The 19285-nt window shown below is 40.6% G+C and overlaps 2 protein-coding genes across 2 annotated transcripts in view; both read right to left on the reverse strand.

Moving 5' to 3' along the window:
• Window positions 1-525: 525 nt before the first annotated feature.
• The window catches only part of LOC134749737 (ras-related protein Rab-23), a 42018-nt gene continuing 23258 nt past the window's right edge, over window positions 526-19285 (reverse strand). The window contains exons 2-6 of the mRNA XM_063684762.1: window positions 8301-8498; window positions 6009-6171; window positions 2591-2670; window positions 2023-2195; window positions 526-901 (exon numbers count right to left, since the gene is read on the reverse strand). Of these exons, the coding sequence (XP_063540832.1) occupies window positions 792-901; window positions 2023-2195; window positions 2591-2670; window positions 6009-6171; window positions 8301-8455 (681 nt within the window). The 5' untranslated portion in view covers window positions 8456-8498 and the 3' untranslated portion in view covers window positions 526-791. The remainder of the gene's footprint in view (window positions 902-2022; window positions 2196-2590; window positions 2671-6008; window positions 6172-8300; window positions 8499-19285) is intronic.
• Window positions 2909-3669, reverse strand: LOC134749738 (uncharacterized). The gene has a single exon (XM_063684763.1). It carries the CDS (start codon window positions 3526-3528, stop codon window positions 2974-2976), a length of 555 nt encoding a protein of 184 aa, XP_063540833.1. The 5' UTR covers window positions 3529-3669; the 3' UTR covers window positions 2909-2973.

Raw genomic sequence — 19285 nt, forward strand, 5'->3', positions numbered from 1 at the left:
CCCACTATATAAGGATTTGTTACGCCGGCTACGTTTGATTTGATCGCTAAACCGCTAGAGTCAAAATCATTTTAATTTTACTGGCTAACGTTTGTCAACCACAGCACACTAGAGTTAGACCAAGATAAGTCTGCAACGATTTGATAGCACACGCAGTGCAAGTGTTATTTTAAACGTCAAACTTGCACTACGTGTGTTATCAAAATCGTTGCGGACTTATTTTGGTCTAACTTTATAACAATTAGGTACCTATATGGCGCGGGTACTCTGTCATCTAGTGAAACTCCTTGTTACGGTATAAGTATCATTCTTCTTTATCTTTACAGCTCCTCTGCATTAACCAACGCGGATGTAGATAAATGTGGTATTTTCTATAAAAAGGGACCTTATTGTCGATGGCGCTTGCGCCATTATAATCGATGCTCCGATATAAATACAATGCCGCGCGACGCTGAGCGGCGTAAACGCCATCGACAATAAGGTCCCTTTTCATAGTAAATGCCCCAAATCAGTTCGTCGCTATTCGCCTAGTCACTCACACGAATGTGCCACTGCATAGTTAAGACCTCTGACAGCAGTCACTGGCACGTTCAAACGCAGAATGCAACGTGTAAAAATCCAAGATGGCTCTTCTCTCTCAGGCCGAAGCCTGGACGCAAACGTGTGGCTGAGGACGAGCGTCAATTCAAGGCCATTTAAATAGATCAAATGTGTGAATGTCCTTGAACGCCAGCTGGTCGCGTCGCTGCCCGCTGGCGTCCAGTCCGCGGCCTCAAGGTCCGTTGGTCAAGTTAGAGTATCCGGCAAGCGTTCCTCAGTACGTTCTTCTTCTTGCCGCCGGGCCGCGCCTTCACCGGCCGCAGAAGTATTGTGCCATTGCTGTTCAGGTTCGTGAAGTTGCCTGCAAATAACAATAAACTACTTAAAAATCTGACCGAATGATGAAGAATCTCAAGAAAGCGTGATGAATTGAAACCTAATACCAAAATAAGGATCCTTCAGGTCATTCCTGATTGATAAATTATTACTAGTTGTGCCTCAAAAGAAGCGTCATTCGTCGTTATCTAAGTGGCAGGCGTAATAGAAACAAATGCCCTATTGCTGGTCTATCAAGAAAACTTGTGATTGACGAAAGGAGCAAATCAGGCAAACTTGGACTTTACTTTACTTTAAGACTTCGTCGGAAGAATAATTATAAGTAGAACAAGTGAAATGTAAAGGAAGTGAATATTTCTGTGGACAACATGTCGCCGTTTGTATCAAATAATAGTGATGTGTTTCTTACTGGTGTTAGCTTGGCAGCAATTAAAACTCCCAAACGAGTGTGCTCACTGAATAGCCGCACTAAGAAGTGCGTACTTATACCTACTTAAGTGGACAGCGCTGATCGGAAGAAAGTTTGGAACAAGGTGTTTAACTCCTACATGGGCCGTTTATGGCGACACTCGGTAAGTGAACTTTCACTCTCGGAACCAAAGATCATTGTCGTACTACGAGTATGTGCATTATTGCGACGAAATGGTTATTTTTACCTTTTTTATGTGAATTTCTTCGTTTAATTGATTGTTATTTTAATTGGTATAGAGGTAAAACATCAAAAAAACTTGCAATATTCATGTCTGTAACTAAGCCAGATTGACATGGTACCAAACAATTTAAAATCTGGCATGGATGGAACCGTAAGTTAATTTCGAACCATTATTAGAAAAATATTAGGTATATAGGAACTTTATTCGTATGTACCTACTAGCCACTAGCCGATTGATATCACTAGTAAATTAGTGATGGGACTAATAATTTCTTCGTTCGTCGCGTCTGGCTCGCTATCTACTGACATTGTTGGTATTGTGCATAGCACGAGTGGTGACAGTGCAAAGTAGCCTGTTCTCTTCGTAGGGCGTGCGGAAAACGGGACTATCTGCGTCTAGCGTCTGCGACTGCGTGAATGAGGTTCGCATCCTACTATGGTGGAGTGGATTCAATACTTTATAGCTCATCACTGACATTCCCGATAGTACAGACCTATGACGGGCGTGGTGACGGAGCAGGGCGGCACGTCCTCGTCGTCGCGCCGCTGGTCGGCCAGGCAGCGCGCCGCCAGCGCGCGGAACACGGCACCGACGTTTACGTCTTCTTTCACTGATGCACGCATCAGCCGGCATCCAAGCGCACGCGCCACTAGCTCTGCCTCGTCCCTGCAAAAAGAGTATGAAAGTCTTATCCGGTCATCATCGCGAGCTTATGTACGTCCCACTGGTTGGAGCTATAAGCCCAAAGTAGCCGAACGCGGTAGGGCAGACTTTGCATTTTCAAGTAATTTCTTTTACGGTTTCTACCATATGTTGGGTAAGGGACACGCACTACACCCTGTCATCTTTGTTTAATAAATGTCTCACTTACTTAACTAATTTCAAATTAGATGAGACCTAGTTGGGTAGACAGGTATAGACAGCCAAGCGATCTTGTAAGGAAGTAGGTTTATGATAGAGCAATTAATTGGATAATTTAATGGCCTGTATACGATTTATATCAAATGTTTTTAGCGGATGCACGACGTTTATATAAAATGATAATGTTGAAAGTTACTCACGGTCCGACGACGCACTGGTCCATTAGATCTATTTTATTTTGAACTATGATGGTTGGGATTTCTCCACATTCATTCTCCACCTGAAAGTAAATTAAAATAATTAATTTAAATACAGCATTCGCCTTTTCAGTTGCAGTAAGACACTACTAGACAAATATACTTTACAATGATATTACCTGGATAACTGGGTTATTGTTTTAGGATACCTAACAAAAAATACAAATATGGCAAAGTACTAAAAGAGGTTCAACTGGGGTAGCCCATAGATTTACAGTATATTTAAATAGGTAAAGGTTATCAAGTAAACTATGAAAGTATTAATGCACTTGGAAATAAGGTTGGTCTTTGGTTAAGTTTCTTGCCCCGGTAAATTGTTACACGATTCAACGTTTTTGAGGACAATCTGAGCTCCCTTCTCTTCCAGTCATGACATCTATGCTCTCAACAGTACTCTGGATCTCGGTGGCTGACTCCAAGCTCTTCGCCAGAAGCACGCCCCGTCCACCAGACGAACAGTTTATGCCCATCACATAATTATCCTTTACGGGTATGAACAAATACTTGTAGATCCGATCGCACGAGCGGTATAGAAATTTGACTTCCTGATCTCCGTAGTAAGTGACCGTTGTCAACTTCCCAACGCTGTTTACATACGACGACTGTACAGTGTTCATGTTCCCCGATACATTAGAAATGGAACAAGCACTTTGGAGTGAAATTACTTCATCCTGAGATGACTTTTTGAAATTAATAACTTCACAACTTTTTCTCTGTCGACTGTTTGGTGGCCAGAAGTATACACCGTACCAATTTCCTTGAAGGGTACTCAGATCGAAGTTATTTCCCGTTTTGTAATAATCGATGCATTGAGATTCTCTGGAACTTTCACAATTTAAAAATAACACTGCCGAAAACAGAATCAGGCGCTTAATGCACATTGCGCTTTGTTTTGCGGCGTCCAAATGGTGACTGATAACACCGAGTGTTTACTGGTGCTATTATTTTAGGAACTTATCAATGAATCGCGCTAGTTATAGCGCGGATGTTTAACGTGACCTTTTTTATCATTGCGATCAGGATGTCGAGTGATGAACCAAACATACATAGGTAAGCATTTATAATGCATTCATGTCCGAGTAAAATGCCTAAGTTCAAGAGGCGGTACTTAATGGAGAAAGACTCTATTAGGCTTCGAAGCAGTAGCGCAATTAGGACTAACTGTAAAGACGAAATTGGGGCATGCATTTAGTATCTGGCTTAGTGGCTATTTCACCAAAGAGGTAGGTATAGTATCTACCTACTATAATATAGAGTTCATGTGTCCCTAAATCAGTTCACGGGGCTTTGTCCGGATTTAGCAGTCGGGCCTTAAATTACAAAATGGAGCATAATTTAATCGTACCGTTGAATAAAGTGCGAACACGTCGACTGATATTGACAAGCGCCAGGTAATGGTAGGCGACAATGCGAATTGATCGGAACCGGTTGGTCACGTTATGTCGACCGCGGCGCGTGACCGGCACCGGCTCCAGCTGCGATAATCGGTTTATACATGCCTGCAGCTTTGTACCCACCTGACGGTCTCACATTACATTGTCTGCCAGACTTAGATTGAAAGGAAAATTCACTCGTTCGTTCCCAAAATTTTACGTGCTTGTCTTAGTCCAAGTTTCTTTAAGTCTCAGTTCTAAAACAAGATGTCCCAGAAGCTGTATAAGGGATTTAAACTCTTAAGTAGGTCACGTATAGAGTTACCAATGTCGTTCGGTAGATATTCATCATCAAAATTGATGTCATGTAGAGCTCTGATGGGTCATAATACTTAAAGTAAACTCGTATCTTTCCAATACTTTCCATATTCGCGCTTCTACTTCTTACGATAGGGTGCCCCACATCTTAAACTGTTCGGTAACAGGAAAGCTAAATAAGACCCTAAATGCTAAGTACTAAATATGAATTTCATGTAGATTTGATTAGCTGGCAGGCATCTAAATGCTAATATTAGCATTGTGAAAATTGACAGCGCCAGCGTAACCTTAATTACTCCCTGTCGTACCAACTTGCATCTTTGTGCATTCTTTCCCGAACAACAATGAAAAATCGAGCAAGCTCCGTATAAACGTTTTATGTTAGCGTGAAAATTGTAAGTCGCTTTCAAGTTGCGACGCGGCGGAGTCTACTATTCTTCGCAAACTTTTAATCACGGGTTCTTCAGTGGGAGTCCCTACGTAACTGGGGAGGCTCATGTTCAGATGGACGTGTTTTGGCTGATCGGTGAACTGCTACTAGAACCAGACAGGTAACAAACCCGAATTCTTGATCAGTGACAAAAAAACCGGCCAAGTGCGAGTCGGACTCGCATTCCAAGGGTTCCGTACATTACACAATTTAAACAATGTATTTATATATATATGTGAAACGTGAGTGAAATGTCTCAAAAAAACCAGTAGGGCTCGGATCAAAAACTAAGTATAATTAAGTCCGACCCACGCTTGACTGCAATTTCTAATAGGTTTTCCTGTAATCTATAGGTAAAGATCTATTTTGTGTATTTTTTTCAGAATTTTAGACCCAGTAGTTTCGGAAATAAGGGGGGGGGGGGATGGTCATTTTTTGCCTATTTTCTTGAATAACTTCTAAATTGTTTATCCTAAAATTATAAAAAATATATATTTGTCATTCTCACAATAAGCTCTTTCATTTGATATATAACACGATATAGTTTAAAAAATATTATTTTTTAATTTTCTCATTTACCCCCCAAAAGTGGCCCCCATGTTTAATATTCATTTGTTAACGTTACATGTCCGTCTTTGGGTCATAACCTTACATATGTATTCCAAATTTCAACTTAATTGGTCTAGAAGTTTCGGAGAAAATAGGCTGTGACAGACGGACAGACAGACAGACAGACGCACGAGTGATCCTATAAGTTTTTCCTTTTGAGGTACGGAACCCTAAAAACAAGCAGACAGGCAGATAGATGCGTTACGATAGTGTATACCATCTGCTAAAAAGGTAATTAAATAATGCATGTTCTTGATGCATCCCTGTGCCTGGTCGGGGCCTCTCGAGGCTGTTCACTCATTTGCGCCGTGTTCGTCTGGTCGCTTGATCGTCGCTTTGGGTTCAGGTTTTAAGACCGGGCGATACGAGTCCGGGTCAGTCGGTCGGTTAGCATGAGCCGCACTTCTAGCACCGTAGTAGTTGAGTTTCCACGTGGGCTGCAGCGCCAAGAACGAGTCCCAGTCTATAGTACAGAAGGCCAGCACGCAGCACGTGACTTCTAGCAAACCTTGAGTTTCCACGAGTACAGCGCCAGGAACAAGTCCCGTTCGATGGTAGAGAAGGCCTGGTCTATGGTAGTACGCCTCGGTGATGTTGAACTGTTGCCGGCCATATCCACAGTACCACGTACCTTAAGTTTCCACGAGTGCAGCGCCAGGAACGAGTCCCGGTCAGTAGTAGAGAAGGCGAGCACGCACGCGTGCGCGCCGCGGTAGTACGCCTTGGTGATGGCGTCAAACTCCTCCTGCCCCGCTGTGTCCCATAACATGAGCCGCACCTCCTCGCCATCGATCCTGGGCAGATAAACTAAGTTGATAATTTAAGTAAATGTAGATGATCATTTAAGTAAGACCTTTATGATAATGGATCTGACGATGGCGTCCTAAGTTTATAATAATTATAATACATAAGTAAAGTGTGACAGGCAGGGATAACTGTCACACTGTCTTGGTGTTGGTGGATTATAAAATTAAATTTACCTGCCCTTTCGTTAAATAATTTGTCGCTCTGACATTGTTTAAAAGCTTAAGCTTATAGTTAAGCGTTAGTAGGTATGACAAAAGCTGTAAAGTTTAAACTAATCAGATTTCCTATATGTGAGAGCTAGTTAGGCAGACCCAATGAGCTATTGTTTTAAACGCGATTTAACCCACTGCTTATTGCTAGAAATCTACATCTTTGAATGCTAACTTTTCAAAGTGGAATTAATCCACACTAATCTATGGATACTTAAATTGTTTCAGTATTTAGTACCTATTGATCGTTCGCTGTTTTAATTAACTAACACTCACGGAGGCAGTAAACTAGAGTCTGGTCATCGGGTATATAGGTATCTGTTAGTATTAGGTATATAGATCGTAAAGAAGCTTCCGGTTATCACTATCAGGTTTCTAGCTGTATTATGTAAAAGAACACATTCAAATAAAGCACCTGTGAAATAGGAACTTATTTGCCATGCCTGTAGGCCGAGCGACAGTATCTCGCCGCGAGATAGACTACCCGTCTTTTACTAACTGTATGAATTAAAGGGGGACGGGTAGTCTATGTCGCTGCGAGATACTCTCGCGCCAATCATGTACTAGCCCGGCTGGAGGGCAAAATTGAGGGAAGAAGAGGAAGACCCAGAATATCATACACGGCACAGATGAAAGGATGGTGCTGTAGCTACACATACCAGGAAGTGAAGGCGAAAGCCCAAAATAGGCTGGAATGGAGAATGCTGCAACGCCAAAGGCAGGCCTTCTTAATACATTAATGATAATTTAATGATGATTCCATGCCTGTGCATGGAATCTGCGGATCTACGGATCTGTATCCGTAGTTACGTCTAGTTAAAGACTTGATTTTTGTGTACTCAGTTCTTTCCCAATTTCTTAGAACAATGCTGAGGAGACGGAGTAAACTGATGTCAAGGCAGGACGGGAAATATGCTAATTTAAAGTTTGTGACAAGAATCTGTCAGAGGTAGACTAGCTGCATTCCTATAATCCAGTCCGTAACAACCTAAGCTAAAATTATACAAGTGCGTAGATATTCAGTTAATTTCCATTCAATTCGACGTCATACGAACATTTTCTTCTATATTTCTATCCATTATACAACACGAACAGTCTTACATAATTAGTTAAATCATGTCATTTCCACTAATTTGTTTAAGAACGTAAGAAGTTGTAAATCATTCGACGGAAATGCCGAAATATCGTAATACAATTAATTAAGGCTGACATTAATCGCTAATTTACATATTCTGACAAAACAAGCGATTCGACATTCAAATCTAGCCATTAACCCTTAGCATTGGTTTACCTATCGTATTATCCAGCTTCTTATTATTTGCCGTTAGTCTGTGCGGAAAGAGAATTAAGAGTCGTGGAATGTATGGGGCCCAATACATTCCACGACTCTTCTCTTTCCGCACAGACAGGCTATACTCGAATTGAATTCCACAATACAATACAAGCCAACAAGCCATGATAGATTTTGTGTCCATAAATGTGAATAAATTTGTTGTCACGCAGACGGTATGGCTGCGAGCGTGATAGAGCTTGCACACATAGGTATTAGTTATGTGTTAATGTTACAGTTGATAGAAGTCAAATGATATGAAATTTTTAACCGAAGAAAGTTAACTTACTTTACTTCTGCCACTAAAAATAAAACTTGCAAGTACTTTAGAATGTATGTTAGTAACTTGTTAGTTATTGAATTGATCACGCTGGTTTGCTCCGGCACTGTCGTCTACAGTCATAGTGCGACCGCATGTTTTACACAACAACTGACTTGGATTTGCCTGCGAATGTGCCTGTGTCACGTGTATTGTACTTACTCAATATTTTCTTCTTGTTGTCCCTGGTGAAGGTATATTGCCTACGATCACCACCTTCACCGCTACCGTTCTTAGGGCATCTTATGTTGTACTCACTCAATTTGTCGCTCCAAAAAGTCTACACCAATAGTCTTCTTATAATCTCTGGTGAACGTCCCGCGGCAGTAGCGCTGGATCATGCTGGACTTGCCGACGCCTCCATCGCCTACGATCACCACCTTCAGCGCCACCTCCAGCTCCTCCTCACGCATCCTCGCACCATGTGGGTGTCATACATCAGTGTGCGCTGATCGCCTGGAACAATGAAGCGTAAAGTCAATGCGTTATCCTTATCTTTCACTAGTCTATTTGGCTTTGCTAGTAACCAAAATTATATAATGGACATCCACAACTACAATAAGCAGTGAAGCTGTCAGTAACAACTATAAGCGAGATGATTGTTGCGAGCGGTTGAGCGTGAAAACCCCAGGCTCCTGTGACTACTGTCCCTATTGTCCCCAAAATTGGATTTTAGACGAGTGACGATTCGTCACTGACGAAAGTGATTGTATCCCAACCCCTATTATCCAAAACCCTATTTAAGTTTCTATAAGATTGATTACATTACACTGTCTTCGACAAGAGGATATGAGCAGTAAATATTCTACTGCCGTGCCATGTGCTAGTTACTTAACTCATAACCTCAGTTCCATACGTTGTGTTCAGGGAAAGTAATTTCATATCAATACACTTTCAGAGACAAGTAGGTATATCTGCTTTCTCAGCGTAGTCTCTGTTTGTTTACTCAAAAACTTAAGAGAAAACTACTATTTTGATGTGATTGATGACTATACTCTACTAGCAAATTATACCGATATACCGCGGCCAAACAGGACTCTTCAGGTATGCAAACTATGTACATTTTTGTTCACTCAAGACCAATGAAAACGGATCATATTGTATATATATTTTCGAATAGATTGTTGTGGCACAGGGCGGTCTAAATGACTTGTGTCACGCGATGCAAATGTAAAATTAATGCTAATCTCATTTATAACCTCAATTAGAACACTGGCGAGGTGAGAGAGATTTTAAAGTACCATGCGTTTCGTAAGACGGTCATAAGTAAAACGTGAATGGCCTCAAGCTAAGTTTTCTCGTTCGCTATTTATAAGCATTAAACTCAGCAAAATATAATCACACCGATTAAAGGTAAAGTAAAGAGGCGTCTTAAAGCTGATTACCGATGAGAAAATTACTGATGGACCATTTCATACGTATGATCCTACTCGATATACCTTTAGTAGATACACATTGGGTACAGCTGACACTTGACATTTTATTTACCTACGTTACTTCACCTATTCTACATCTTATACGCACTTCCGATAATATCGTTTCTAAGATTGGGTACAGAATCAGCCATTTTTTATGGATAGCCAAAGACAAAACTTGAGCCGAGTCTAAATAAGTCGAATTTTGCAAAGCATTTCCCACTCTTTGTAAACACTGGCTACACTGTAGGTACAGTCAAAATCATAAACATGTTCATTTCTTCATCTGGATCTATCGAAATAAGATGAAAATACATATTTTGGACCTAGCTAGACTATGCGTCAGTGATTGAAATTCTTTAAAACGTAATAGCAAAGGAGTCAATTGGTCGAGTTATTTCAGAAAAAAGCTTATTTGAGGCGCTCCGGTTGGATCCCGCATTATGTGTTCGGTCAACAATGTCAACAGAACCGTCAAGTGTGGAGGCGGACATGAGGCAGACAAATAAAGGCTCTATCAATATCTGAAAGGGGGCAACGTTCATTATTCAATGGAAATATTTAATTATGCTAAAAAAAGATAAGTAAGTGTGTTAATGATATTGATATTTTGTGTTGTGACTAATTGGCATTTATGTTGAATTCGTTTTAAAAGTTTCGCAAGATGTTAAATAGCTCTATATAAATTCCTTCATAAATATTTAATGTAGTACAAATAAAGACATTAAAATCATTGTCCTTATTTTTTGTAGCAATGTCATGACAGGAGTGAAATATGCTAAGAGCTAGCGAACGACTAAAAGCAACTCAGAGCCTTACAATCCTTACATCTTAAGGCTGCCTTTCTACTGCAGCGGAGATGAGAGGAGACGCGTGGGAATCAACAAATTAGCATTGGTTGTAATTGTAATCCAGCGAAGCCAAGTACAAGTCAAGCAGACATGTAGATTACAACCAGTAATATTGGTTGATTTCTGCACGTTTCGTCTCATCTCGGCTTCAGTGGAAAGGCAGCCTAATGCAATCATACAGTTTACGATACGAATTGTAAGTTAAAAGTGTGAACTACGGTACTTTGTAAGAACCTAGTTCCATAAAACCGGTCAGTGTTGCCTGAAGGCTTAGCTACACATTGTTTCAAATTTTCACTTTCATATTACTCAGGCCTGGGTGGACTTCGGCTGTTATTGTTAACGACATCCGAGGTCCGACAGGCAATGGCCTGGACTATTCACAAAGCTTAACCAACGATTTGCTATACTAGTGCAGGGATCGACAAACTTTTGGGAAAAAGAGCCAGCCGGAGTAGAATCGCCGATATAATAAGAAATCTTAAAGAGCTGCAAATTATGTTATCAGTAATCTTAGAACAGTGTGTTTTTTTTTTGGGTGACTTACCGCAATCGTATCTCCAAAGAGCCGAGGTTTGCCGACCCCTGTACATACTAGTGTAAGCTTGAGGGGGACGACTGCCTCTCCATACGTCCTCATTATCCTCTCTAGATATTAACATTACTAGAGGTAGGGTAGGGTTCATATTATACTAGAAATTAGCTAACAGTCGGGAACAAAATGTTTAACGCCGTCTAATGGGCATCAGCGCGCGCGGCGTTTCACTCGGAATTCCGCGCAGTCACGCAGCCTGATGAAGCATTCCGATTATGTCAACACTCCGTATTTATCGAGCACTCGGTGCTGGTGGTCGCTGGTCGAGCGTCCGTTGTTTTATTTTGGATGCTAATAGGCGTGGTAAATTATTTCTTACACATATTTATTTAGATACTTGTATTTTGTTTATCTTCATTCTAGCGTATTGAATCCTGCAGGCAGGCGCTTAGTCAACGTAATCCCAAAAATTCGCTTTGATGGTCACACACTGGCGGTTATAAAATGTTACATATTGTGTGATAGGGACAATATAATAAAACACTATCAATACTATCATGTTGTCCCTGTATAACCACCATAAGCAGTTTTTTTTAGTAGAAATATATTTATTTCAACAACAAAATAAAAATATATTATAACATTATTATCCAATTACTACTAACTTAAAAGCTTAATCTAAAAAATAATAATACTAACCTTAAAATAAAATACTAAAAAATATCCCCCTGCGGCATGGTGCCGTAGATGCTGGCAGCATTTCCTCGCTGTACCGCTAGACTCATTCTTTGAGCAGTTTTATTACAGCGTCTACCATCTAATCTTCCAGCTCAGAGGAAAAAGTATGCCTTAAGTATAGTGTGATAGTCTCATTCCCGCTTGATGTTTTCCATCACCGAAAACCGGCATGTGACATATGAAATATCATTACTTAGTTGAAGCCATATGACCCTTCTCTAATGGAAAGCCACATATATGATTAATGTAAGTAAGAGTATGTTTATGTAGATTGGATGGAGTGATTGGATTGGTTGGATAGATTTTCACACTGTTTTTACAGAATCATTATCTAATGAAGACATCATGACGGAGTGTGTGTGAGGATCCTCCGCCATCTGATTATTATACAGGTGTTTTATAATGATGATATACGTGTTACCGTTATAATGGTCTTACCTAACCTTAGGCCGGTGCAGAAATTGGACTTTACTTAATGTGGACTTATGTTTAGTAAAAGTTCTGTGGTTTTCGAGAACTTCCTTTTTTAAATAACTGCCACCTTATTTCACTTTAATGGCCGTCTAGGCTACTTATAGTAGTTATACTTAGATATATGTAAGTATTATCATTATCTATGTATATCTGGGTTTTCTGCAGTTCATGTGGCGTTAAGAAGCGATTTAATTTAGCCATGTTGTCAGGACAGGTCTATCTAGGTACATAAATTAAATTGAGTCTCATCCTGTGGTGTGTGAGCGAAGGATGCGATCGCTATCGGTTCACACGCGTCGCGTGCACCGCGTGTTGCATTAACGCCGACTCTTATATGCAGATAACCCATGTTTTGGATCCTACAGATGGTTGATTTAAATTAATCTTGATTATTGATTGAATTCGAACCAAATTTAATAAAAGAACCTCCATTTCCTTGGCAACAAGAGGATGCAGCACAGCGCACAGGGGAAAAAATGTATAATTTGACCAAGCGTCGGCCGACCGGGTAGGTATCTGCGGCATATGTAACAAAGCTATTACACGTAGAAAAAAGTCTCGTCCATGATACCTAAATACTGTATTCTGAATGAGAAAATCTAGTAAATTCTGGGACAATTGTTCACATAGTATAATCCACTAAACCAATCTGTTTAAATTCGTTGAGCTTAGTGAACTAGTTATCTTGTAATTGCCAGACATTCAAAGTACATATGTGTAATGGGCTATAGAACAATACTGCTAGTGCTCAGCTACCTAATGATGGCTTAACATTGACACATTCACTACATCATCGAGCAGATAATCATCACGACTGGTGGTTTCACCTGATCGTGATAACGACTGATGATTAATTTGCCGGTGTCATTATGGAGAGATCAAAACTGTTTCATGTCTTGTGGATAATGTTAATCGTATGCTAAGTCATAGGAGAAAATATACATGTACTACACAAAGTGTAAAATGATGCTTGAATAGTTAATTTGCCCGGGTGCCATCAAGAAGAAATCAAAACAAATGTGTAAAATGTGGATTATGTAGGTCGTATTCGTATAGCTAGTACCAAGTCATTAAATAATATTCATATCAAGTGGATAATAAGTAAACTCGCTTGAAGATGCTTAGAAAGTGGTATGACCGGCTCAGCCGTGGAAGGAAACGCAACATAAAACGTAAGATATTGACAACTATCCACGACTCATAAAATTCGCCATTCATTTATATTGCTATTGGCATTAACAATGTTTTAGTGTTTGGTAATGGTTATTTCTGTTTACTTTTTTTCTGTTTATTATGTGTAATTCGAAATACATTTTAACCTTTAATATGTTCTCACTACTGAGGTGAAAAATTATGCGTGCAACACGAGAGCAAAGTTATTTTACATCTCGTGTTTTTGAGTCCCTCGCTACGCTCAAGATTCTACCTTAGAATCTTTCGCTTTCTCGGAACTCAAAATAAACACGCAAGACAAACCAACTTTCCTCTCTTGTTGCACACATAATTTTTCACCTCAGTAGTGAGAACATATTAAAGGTTAAAATGTATTTCGAATTACACAGAATAAACAGAAAAAAAGTATTATAATATGTACGATACGATACGGTACGGTCCGGTCCGGTCCGGACCGTACCGTACCGTACCATTGTTCATGGCCTTCACTAAATTAAAAAGCTACATTGTTTCACTCCCTGGAGTGAGGAAAGTCGCACTTAGGCTTGTTCGAGCTGCTGAGGTGAAAAAATAATTTCGTTTGAAATTTGAAACATAAAACACCCGAGTTGTGGAAAATATGCAGTTGTGTATGCTTATTATGATACATAAATAAAAAGTACCAATAATTAACATAATTGTACATTCATGTGCAATAAAAAGAATAGCCTCGAATGCTTTCTGTTAGTCGTTTACGGAAATCTTAATTGTTCTAACGCGGCAGTTAGTTGTTTCTTACAGTCATTTCTCTGAAGTTGTTCGCCGAGAAACTTAGCTATTTTCATTTCCTTTCAGCGGTTCCAATACTACGTAATGGTTGAAACATAAAAACTTAGAAAACTGCCTTTGACTGAATAACAATTGACAGCTGAAATTATGGGCTGCATTATATATTGTCAATATTTGCGCACATCATTTAAACTTAACTATGCTACAATGATAATTGGTAAGTAGAGATGGCAGAGAGGTCACTTTCTATCGTATCAATAATTAACAACATGTATCTCATAGAGACAAGAGACGCCCACAGCTGTATGGTAGGTGTTCGCTATTGCTTTTCTCAAACGAAAATACTTTATGACTAGAGTATGTATAAGCATAGATAATTAAATATGTAAGTGTTGAATTATTGATTTTCTAAATAAAATTTGATTTCTTAAAAAAAACCTAATAATTCTAGGAAAGCATCAAAGTTATAAGCCAGGGATTATTCAGTTAGACATGCATTTACAGATGTTTGCTATGGATCATCAATATAATGTATCTAGGTAGGTATAGGCACCGACCTATTACTAAGACTATGATCAGCGACGACATCGACTTATTCCATTTCGCACAATCTAAAATTACCCTGTACGATTAATTTAATAACAACACCTTTTTGCACAAGTTCGATACATTGAGCCTATTAATATTCATCACCTTGTGTGCCCTGCTTTTGTTCATCTAATTACAACGCAATTTCTCATCTTTATTCAGTTCTTGTATGAATGGCGTGTTAAGTGATATGTAAGAATTAAGTTTCATATCCGTGTCGTATCAATAGTATTAATTAGCTGGTAGGTACAGTAATTAGATATCAGCTCATAATTATATAGGTAGTGTTTTAGTTACACATTCGCTTCACAGTCTTCACACCTTCTATTCAATGAACTTCATTAGTAATTGAGCCTGAAGTCATGATAACTGATATGTATACATATAAATTCAACCTCAGTATCAGTAGGTATGAAAGTTTTCGCTGGTTGCTAAGGTATGGTAGGTTTTTTTGTTTTGAAATCTTAATCAAAAGTTTACGCGTCCATGATTAAATTAATTTTATCAGGTTTTGATTAAGTACCTATAGTTACCTACTTAGAACCTAATACACACAATACACATGTATTTGTTATGCTGTAAAAAATATAAAGTACAATATGCGCAACATGTAAAATAGAGCAAAATAATATGCGACGAGTGCTGTTAGGGTTAGGTGAGCACACGTGCGTGTTTGATGGTCCACCACGTTCGATAAATCAAAAAAATACTTAATCAAGAGTGTCTAGTCATACCTAATCAAATTGCAAGTAGCGACACTCGACGAGACCAAGGGGCCATAGCCAAGATATACCTAACAATTATTTATTATCAATCATAAATTAAAAATGTATCGGGATATGTAGATGCGAACGAAAAATCGCGTGATTATATCCATACATTACTTAAGAGCCCGTAGTCGATTTGAAAAAGCGCGAAGATACGACTTTTACACAGTAACCGAACGCCGGCCGCTGCTTGAAATAACGCGACCGCCTAAACAATATTGATACTTTCGCAACATTATGCGTCACTTTATAACTTTAATTAGGTTAAAATAAAACTTTCGGTAAATTTGATATAATCGTTTATTACTCTTAATAATTTTCCTATGTATTCATATAATACATACAAATTATATAGCATGATGATAATGATTTGCACTAAGGCAATATCTTATATATATATAATCATCTTACTCGCGTTATCCCAGCCTTTTTGCCACGGCTCATGGAAGTCTGCTGGGGTCCGCTTGGCAACTAATCCCAAGAATTGGCGTAGGCACTAGTTTTTACGAAAGCGACTGCCATCTGACTTTCCAACGTTCCAACCCAGGGGGGAAACTAGCCTTTTGTTGAAATTTGGTATACAGATAGTTTGAATCCCGGGGAAGGACAGAATACTTTTTATTCAAGAACTTACCCTTTAAGGGGGTGGAAATTTGTATGGGGAATCAATAAACGCTGAACCGATTAAGATGAAATGAGGTATGGACATAGTTTGAGTCCTGGGGAAGGACATAGGATAGGTTTTACCCCAGAAACGGGGGGGGGGGGGGGTAATGGAAATTTGTATGGGATCCAATAAAACCGATTTGGATGGAATTTGATATTATGGATAGATAGTCTTAATCGTTGGGAAGGGTGTATAATAATTTTTATTTCCAAAGTCATCCTCTTCTCTTCTCCACTCTTCTAACACTCGCTCAACGTGTTGTTGGTTGTACGATGAATACTGCTCAAGACCTGGAACACCTGGAGTGCTTCTGGGTGCAAAGGGTCAGGGGTAACACTCGCTCAACGTGCCGCTGGTAGAGTTTGATGGGGATAACTCAAGACCTGGAACACCTGAAGTGCTGCTGGGTGCAAAGGGTCAACACTCGCTCAACATGCCGCTGGTAGTGTGTAGTGTACGATGGATACAGCTCAAGACCTGGAACACCTGGAATGCTTCTGGGTGCAAAGAGTCAGGGGTAACACTCGCTCAACGTGCTGCTGGTAGTGTATGATAGGGAAAGCTCCAGACCTGGAACACCTGGAGTGCTGCTGGGTACAAAGGGTCAGGGGTAACGGGTAACACTCGCTCAACGTGCCGCTGGTAGTGTATGATGGGGAAAGCTCCAGATCTGAAACACCTGGAGTGCTGCTGAGTGCAAAGGGTCAAGGGCAAAGGGTGGGTAACACTCGCTCAACGTGTTGTGGGTAGTGTATGACGGAGACAGCTCAAAACCTGGAACACCTGGAGTGCTGCTGGACGCATCGGATCAGGGGTAAAACTCTTTTAATCTGAAATTGGTAGAGTATGCTGTAGGCAGGTTAAGTTCTTCAAGACCTGGAACACCTGGAGGGCTGCCAGATGAAGCAGGCACCTGACCAGAGCTACCACACGTTTAACATGCAGTAGGTACTGGGGGTTAAAAGGGGGTGGAAGTTCTGATAACAATAAATGAACCTGAGTTCCACTAAGTACAGCCAGGGTTCATCATCAGCTCTATCTTGGGTACTGCTCTCCCATTTGCTCATCAAGACGTGTCAGAAGACCAAAACAGCGTGTGCCTATATTGCAACAAACCTGAGTTCCACTAGGTACAGCCAGGGTTCAGCATCAGCTCTATCTTGGGTACTGCTTTCCCAAGTGTTCATCAAGACGTGTCGGAGGACCAAAACAGCGTGTGCCTATGTTGCACGAAACCTGAGTTCCACTAGGTACAGCCAGGGTTCAGCATCAGCTCCATCTTGGGTACTGCTCTCCTAATTGCTCATCAAGACGTGTCGGAAGACCAAAACAGCGTGTGCCTATGTTGCACGAAACCTGAGTTCCACTAGGTACAGCCAGGGTTCAGCATCAGCTCCATCTTGGGTACTGCTCTCCTCATTGCTCATCAAGACGTGTCGGAAGACCAAAACAGCGTGTGCCTATGTTGCACCAAACCTGCGTTCCACTAGGTACAGCCAGGGTTCAGCATCAGCTCCATCTTGGGTACTGCTCTCCTAATTGCTCATCAAGACGTGTCGAATAACCAAAACAGCGTGTGCCTATGTTGCACGAAACCTGATTTCCACTAGGTACAGCCAGGGTTCAGCATCAGCTCCATCTTGGGTACTGCTCTCCTAATTGCTCATCAAGACGTGTCGGAAGACCAAAACAGCGTGTGCCTATGTTGCACCAAACCTGCGTTCCACTAGGTACAGCCAGGGTTCAGCATCAGCTCCATCTTGGGTACTGCTCTCCTAATTGCTCATCAAGACGTGTCGAATAACCAAAACAGCGTGTGCCTATGTTGCACGAAACCTGATTTCCACTAGGTACAGCCAGGGTTTAGCATCAGCTCCATCTTGGGTACTGCTCTCCTAATTGCTCATCAAGACGTGTCGGAAGACCAAAACAGCGTGTGCCTATGTTGCACCAAACCTGCGTTCCATTAGGTACAGCCAGGGTTCAGCATCAGCTCTATCTTGGGTACTGCTCTCCCAAGTGCTCATCAAGACGTGTCGGAAGACCAAAACAGCGTGTGCCTATGTTGCACGAAACCTGATTTCCACTAGGTACAGCCAGGGTTCAGCATCAGCTCCATCTTGGGTACTGCTCTCCTAATTGCTCATCAAGACGTGTCGGAAGACCAAAACAGCGTGTGCCTATGTTGCACCAAACCTGCGTTCCATTAGGTACAGCCAGGGTTCAGCATCAGCTCTTTCTTGGGTACTGCTCTCCCAAGTGCTCATCAAGACGTGTCGGAAGACCAAAACAGCGTGTGCCTATGTTGCACGAAACCTGATTTCCACTAGGTACAGCCAGGGTTCAGCATCAGCTCCATCTTGGGTACTGCTCTCCTAATTGCTCATCAAGACAGACCAAAACAGCGTGTGCCTATGTTGCACTAAACCTGCGTTCCACTAGGTACAGCCAGGGTTCAGCATCAGCCCAGCTCTATGTATACTAAAACCTTCTCCAGAATGTAACAAACACTTTTCTAAAAACCGCATCAAAATCGGTTCAGCCAAATGCGAGATAATCGCGAACAAACATACATACATACATACATATACATACAAACATACGGGTCAAACTGAGAACCTCCTTTTTTTTGAAGGCGGTTAATAAACAAGTACTTACAACCCAAGGATTAAAGTTTCTGGTCGCAGTTTACACGCACACAGTACAGCCAAACACGCAAACAAATATAACTTTTTACACGGCGAGCGACGCACACAATGATAAATAACTTCGTCGTCGTCGATGCAACGTGCGGAGCCGATTAACAAACGTCCTGCCTCTACCAGCTCCCGCGCGGGACTGAGGCCGCGGGCGCGTGTCACCGATGTTATACCAGTAAAAGGGGAAGTTTTTAAAAAATCGTCAGAAAATAAAAGTTGCAATTTAAATAAAATTAAGTACAGCAACAGTTTAAGTAAACATTGCAGATTATTTGAGTATGCAATCTACGTCGAAAATAAGTAGATTTTCGGAGAAATTGTCACTTGTTTTGAGGTCATTTCTGGAGAAAATTGAATTCGTTTAACTTTCATTTTCTCGAACTTTAAGTCATATAACAACAATGTAATCTGATAAACCTAGAGTACAGAATATGTGTAATACAAATTTACCATTTTTAGCAGTCCAAACTTAACGAAATTTACAAATAAGAGCATCAAAGTCAGTGCTTTACACGCGTTTACCTAAACGTCCATCAGAAAAAAATTCATTACTAATTTAGTAAGCCTT

The sequence above is a fragment of the Cydia strobilella genome, chromosome 18, assembly GCF_947568885.1.
Source record: "Cydia strobilella chromosome 18, ilCydStro3.1, whole genome shotgun sequence".
In the NCBI taxonomy this organism is placed as follows: Eukaryota; Metazoa; Arthropoda; class Insecta; order Lepidoptera; family Tortricidae; genus Cydia; species Cydia strobilella.

Bases quoted from the DNA above. Each gene is read 5' to 3' on its own strand.
- LOC134749738 (XM_063684763.1), bottom strand. From the start codon at position 3,528: ATGTGCATTAAGCGCCTGATTCTGTTTTCGGCAGTGTTATTTTTAAAT.